The 6,000-nt window shown below is 60.6% G+C and overlaps 1 protein-coding gene across 1 annotated transcript; it reads left to right on the top strand.

Annotated features, from left to right (window-relative positions):
• LTHEOB_5228 (uncharacterized protein) lies at positions 1-1,333 on the top strand (the record flags this gene model as incomplete). The annotated part of the gene is made up of 2 exons (XM_035514350.1): positions 1-819; positions 920-1,333. 2 exons carry the CDS (start codon positions 1-3, stop codon positions 1,331-1,333), a joined length of 1,233 nt encoding a protein of 410 aa, XP_035374096.1.
• Between the last annotated feature and the right edge of the window lie 4,667 nt (positions 1,334-6,000).

Raw genomic sequence — 6,000 nt, 5'->3', positions numbered from 1 at the left:
ATGCTTCCACCCTCAGACCCATCACCCCCCTCCCACCCCCAACCCCAACCTCAAACCTCCCCATCCCCATCCCCATGCCCTCGATCCCGACGACCCCCCCTCCCCCTCGAACTCCACACCTCCATCCTCCACCACAGCCCCGCCGCGCCCGCCTGGCCGCACCTCGCCTGGCTCTGGCGCAGCTGCCGCTCAGCCAGCACACTCACCCGCGCCGCGGCCGAGCAAGTCTTCATCGACCGCCACCTGCGGCGGCAGCCGCGGGCGGTGCAGGTGCTGTTCCCGCTGGGCGCGCACGCCGTGGTGGTCGTGGCGGAAGAAGGCGGGGGCGAGTGGTCCAGCACGACGGTGTATGACCTCGAGGTGCCGATGGGGTTTGTGGGATTTGAGGATGATGATGAGGGTCAGGGAGGAGGGGGCAGGGGAGGTGGAGTAGAAGGAGGCGGTTCGATGGCGGGGAGGAGGGCGGTGTTCAGGGACGAGCGGCCGGCGGAGTGTTTCGGGGAGGGGGTGTTGGAGGAGACGATGGTGCAGTGGAGGGAGGCGGTGGGGAGGTGGGCGGTTCCGGGGTCTGGCGACGGAGATGGCGGTGCCGATGAAGCAAAGGGAGGAGAAGAAGGCGCTCGAAAGAAGGAGAGAGGAAAGGGATATGTCTCACTGCGCCCAGAAGCGTGGCGGTACTGGGTGCAGATACGCGGCCTGGCGCTGGACCCGGAGCTGCCAGACCTGCGCATCGACTACGAGAAGCGCGAAATCTCGTTCGACTGGCGGCGCATGCTGGACGAGCTGTTCGGAGAGGAGGCGTACGCTCGTCGCCTCATGGTGCGTCCCTGGCTGTCCCCCCTTGTTGCCTCCATCCTCTAGCCAGATGCCGAGGCAGATTGAAGCCGTGCTCGACCATCGAAAGCTGACGGGAAAGTAGGAGACACAAGACGAGGAGGTCGAGACAAGCAGGGAATTGGAGGATGATGCAGGAAGAAAGCCATTCTCCGGTGATGATGGAACGCATATCCCTAAAGAGGGAATGATATGTGACGGCGACTCAGACGGTTGCACGCTACGACGGGACGCGGAGGAGCCTGAGACAAGAGCTTATCTCGCCGCACGACGCCAAAGGATCGAGAAGTGGTACAAGAAACGCCATGGCCGAGGCGATTGGTCCACGTCAGAAGCTGCTGCTGCCCTACCGAGCGAGGATGCGGACGGGTCTGACCGGGTCGTCGAGATGCTGAGGCTGCGCGAGGATCTCGCCAAAGACGTGTCGTTATGCGACAACGCCAAAGAGATACGGATGGTTTACCGCTGGAATACCGAGCATGATAGCATCCGTCTCTGATGAGCACACCATAATGCCAATCGGCATTACCGAGTTGGCCATGTTCCGGCCGGGGGGAGGGAGGGAGGAAGGTCTTACAGCGGCTCCGCTAAGGCACACACATACACACGGTCTTCCAAGCCTTGATCAACCACCCCTTCTCGCTAGCTCAGGAGGGATTGCGTGTGACAGAAGTCAGATCATGATCGAGAGAGTGACACTGGCGGCAACCACTAAAAGAGAAAGGATGAGGAGGTCCGTGATGGGTAGCTGGGACAGCACAAGCGAAGAAGTGTACGTGCGGGCAACCGCGGCCCGCAGCGCGCAACCTTCTGGACAATCTTTTCTGCCGGTCGTCATTTCCACCAAGCGGCCGCAATGGCCCGATTGTGCATGCGCCAGACGGTTGTGTCTAGCCCCCCCGAGGCAGGAAAAAAAAAACTAGTTCTCCACAATCCCGCCTCGCGCTTCCGGCCGTTTGACGTTGGGCCGCGCTTCGCGAAATGCGACATTGCCTGCCCCAATAGGCTGCAATTGGGCGATCTCGGCGGGGTATTTCGAAAATCTCGATTGGCCAGATCGTGATGTGATTGTTCACAATCAAGACGACAAGCCCACAGCGGCGGGCTTCTGGCCGGCGAACGAAGAGCAGTATCGGCTCGGGAGAGACAAGTAGTTCAGCTGATACACATGATCCTTTTGATAGGGCCGAAGGAGCGTGGTGTTGGCACCTGAAAGGTGAACATGACCACCTCCTTCCCTGGCCCCGCAGCAAGGAAAGCCAGATCTGCCTCTCGCCATTCGCCCGCTGTTAAGTGACGCTCCCGGGGGGCCCGTGGGCTTTTGATTAATTCCGCGGAGGAGGGAGCCGATTCGGGAAGGACACCTTGCAGGTTCATGCCTGGGGCAGGAGGTGCTGCTTTACCTTGTTCGGTCAGCCTCGTTGTGCTGTGCGGTGCTGGGTCAGGAAAAAAAAGCAGGCTCCGCCCTCAGCTCTCTGCGCACTAACTCAGCATCCTAGCTGAATCCTTCTGGCATCATCCTTGTCATCCGAGCTTCTGCTCTTCAACCCCTGGGGGTCCGGGCTTCGACGTCTGTCGTCCCCTTCGCCGGCCGAGAGAATGGCAAATCCTTGGTTGCTCGTAATGTCCCAGCCTGGCGTCAGCACTGATGTCGTTCTTATGAAAGAAGCGAATTCCGGATCGTCGGTTGGCCCAGGCGGCCACGCTCGAGGGCAACTCTAAAAAAACGAACGACGCGGGGCTGATGATGATCGGAAGTTTAATTCTTCACGACTCACGAGAGACACAGCTCTCGTCCTCTCATCTTCTTTTTTCTTTGATTTCCTTTCGAAGCGCTGACGATTATGCAGTGGAGCTAGGGCCCTCGGACCGCGGATGGCGCCGTGAGCTGAACTGCCGCGAATCTTGACCCTCTTCCGATTTCCGCAGCGGACCGGGAGGCAAAAAGAAGGGCGAGCAGAGCGGCTGTGTGAGACCCGCCGAGGAGAGAGAGAGAGGTCGGAGCGGAGCTCACGGAGCGGCAGCAGGTCAAACGTCAAGCATCAAAACGGTCGTCCCACCGACCATCCGGAGCTCGGATCGGGCTGCAGTCGAGCGCACGAGCCGTGCGTTCTCGGAGCCGCTCGCCGTCTCTCCTCACGCAACGGCCATTTTATCATTTCCCATTCTTGCTGACATCGCGCTTGCTGCGGCCGGGTGCCGAAGTAAATACAAGTGACGTGTCGGAGTAACTTTTGACTCAGCATCCCACGCCATCATCGCATCCCGGTTTGTTTGTGGCTTGGGGTGCTTGCAAAGCATGGAATTGCTCCCGCGCAGCCTTGCTGGGTGACGCGCCTAGATCTGCGGATGTCGAGATCTTGCAAAAGACGTAATCCCACGCCAATCGCCCAGGCGAAGCGAGCAGGGGTCGGTACGGACTCCGAGACGTTGGCGACGGCGAGCGCAGAGGAGGGAGGCGCGCGATATTGAAGACACGAAGCGCGGCGGGCGCGTCGTGGCTCCGGATTGGGCGATCGGCGGTTCCTGCGTCTGCTTCGTCTGGGGCGGACTCGATGATCGACCCCGGCCGAACGAGAGCGACGAGGGCTTTTCCCAAGCAATGGCCGAGCGGAAAGTGCGCTTATTCTCGCTCTTCTGGTGGTCTGTTAGCAACCTGGACCCTTTTTTGACGCCAACTGCCGGCTGCTGACTGGCCCGCTGACGCCGGCCTTGGCACTCGCTCGTCAGCAGATTTTTTTTGTTCGAGAGAGAAGCTCAGTCTGTCGAGCGGGGTAGAATCCCAAGCGGATCGTCTGGTTCTGCCCCTCCTCCTCCTCTGCCGCCACGGCAAAGCTCCGCGCGCATGCACAAACGAACACGTAGGTCACGCTGGGGCGCCTAGTGCTGCTGATATGTCGTGCTTCGAACCGAGTCATTGGCCTGAGGAGTAGTAATGGGCCCACATATGATTCGTCTTTCGCCAAAGCGGAGCACTTTATGCAAATCAGCGTGCATAGCGCTATGACTGCTTAATGCGCGTCTTCGGCCTGACTCAGCAACGCCCGACCTCCTCCAGCCTGCCGCCGATGCCGTGCATTTCATCAGTCAGGCTTTTTTTTTTTTTGCTGCGTCACGGCGGAAAATGCTCGCCCTGTGTTTTGGAGGGGGAAAAGTGGAGGCTCCCTCTCGGCTCTTTGCGAGCACCGCCCGCGCCGGTGGAGTAGGCGTCACGTTCCAGATGCGCCTCGACGGCTTGCAAGCATTAGTAGAGCTTCCCGTATCAAGTTGCATTCCACGACGGCGCTGCGGTATCTCCGTCGGAGAGGGTACTTGTGGCCCCACGGCCGCTGATTGGCCGCTTCTGAGGTAGCGGCCTACACAATGGCGGGGGAGGGTTGCGGTTTTTGGGAAAGACGTGGGAGCTAAAAGGTGAGAAGCAGCGCACGCGGGTGGTGGAATGCTGCCGGCTCGCTTGAAAGGCACACCACCGCATCCCGCCCAGCGGTCCCCGGACGCGAGGAGACGAGTTGACTCGAAAGGATTGGCGCTGGCGTTGAGACTTGTGTCTTGTTAGTGGGACTTGTTTGAGAAAAAGCTGGCCCCGGCGGGCTTCCTCCCTGGCAAGAACAAGCAAGCAGCGGTCGTCGTCTGGTCGTGTGATTAACTAGCTGGCTTCAGCTCTGTCTCCGACCCCCATGTCGTCGGCCTGCAAGGGCGCAGCAGAGCAGCAGCAGCAGTGAGGGCTGTGTTGGTACCTGACTCGCCCCGGCTTTCTTTCTTTTATTCATTTTTTATTTTTTTTTGCGGGCACTGGCGACCCTTGCTGCACGCGAAAGACCGCCGGGCGGACGGCGCACGGTGGCGTCGCGCATAGGAGAAGTGCCAATTGGCCGGCGGGACCGAGGCTGGCTGGGGACTGCTTCTGATGGAGGAGCATCGAAGTTGCGCAGGAGGTGCGATCAGAGAAGTGCGCTTATTAGGCCCGCGCTGCTGGAGACGAGGTTGGCTTAGGCGGCACTCGGGACAGCAGAGTGGGGACTCTCTCGTTCTGCGATGGCCAGACGTCGTTCGCGATGAGCAGGCGGCATTGGGCGGCGGCTGTGGATCCGCGCGCAACGAGGCGTTCGCAGGGCGCGCAGTCGCACAGCACAGTTGCTCTGCGTGCGGGCCCTGATGTTTCTAAACATACAACCTGCAGATCTGGCCTTGCGGCGCAACGAGAGGAAAAATAAAATAAAAAAGAGACACCAACTGACGGGGCGTCGAGCTTCATGTTGATGATCAGGCTTGCTGCACACCTGCTGCAGCCTGTCCTGTCCGCCCCAGCTAGGCGTTGCACGCGTGCAGCTGTCGGGCTCGATGCTCATCAGGCCTCGTCTGCCCGGACGCCGCGCCCCCCTCCCAAGACTGCTGCGTGTGCGGCCGCTCGTCGGAGCAGCTGCCGCTTCGAGCGCCCTTGTGTGGTGAGCTGAGAAAAAAGCTGGGAGATTGCCGCAAGGGGCGAGCATCCACCGCGATCCCCAACGCCTTGGTTGTGGGCTTGCGGGCTTGCAGGCGGGCGTCGCAGCGCGAGGGTCCCGCAAGGCAAAGCAGCCATCCGCCTCTGCTCCCGCCTGCCAACTGCCTGCCGGCAGCAGCGAAAACAAGCCACGTCACTTGCCGCCTCGGCTTCGACCTGACGAGGCTTCGACGGCGAGGAGAAAAGCAAATCCGAGCGAGTAGAGAGACAGAGATCCCAAAATGATGCCCGCCCTCCAGGCTGACTTGCGAGGCGCACTCGAGATCGCCGACGTGCAGAAAAAGGGCTTCCTGTCGGGTGCCACGCCAGCGCATCGCGGCCATGTGCGATGCATGTACAATCGAGGGTGGCGCAGCGTCTCGGGGGGGCGTCGTCTTGGGAGAGCGGGTCTGCTTGGGTGTGCTTTCACGGCCTTCTAGTTCTACAGTAAATGGTAAGCAGGTTAGCTAAGGTACACGTCCAGAAATCCATGTCATGCGTAGCTCGTCTCGTCGCGTTCCATCCATCCAATCGCTTGCTGCCCAACCCAACCTCCGCCCTGGCCCAGCCCTGCCTGCCCCCCCATCCGCCGCCTCTAGGTATTTCAAGAAAATGAAAACGTCCCGTCGTGCAAGGCCCGAACTCCTCCCCACCCCACCGTTCCGCGCCCCAGGAGCAAGCACCCA

Source organism: Lasiodiplodia theobromae (genome assembly GCF_012971845.1).
Source record: "Lasiodiplodia theobromae strain AM2As chromosome Unknown scaffold_14, whole genome shotgun sequence".
NCBI lineage: Eukaryota > Fungi > Ascomycota > Dothideomycetes > Botryosphaeriales > Botryosphaeriaceae > Lasiodiplodia > Lasiodiplodia theobromae.
Note: the sequence above shows the minus strand (reverse complement) of the source record. Positions and strands in the feature narration are given on the sequence as shown.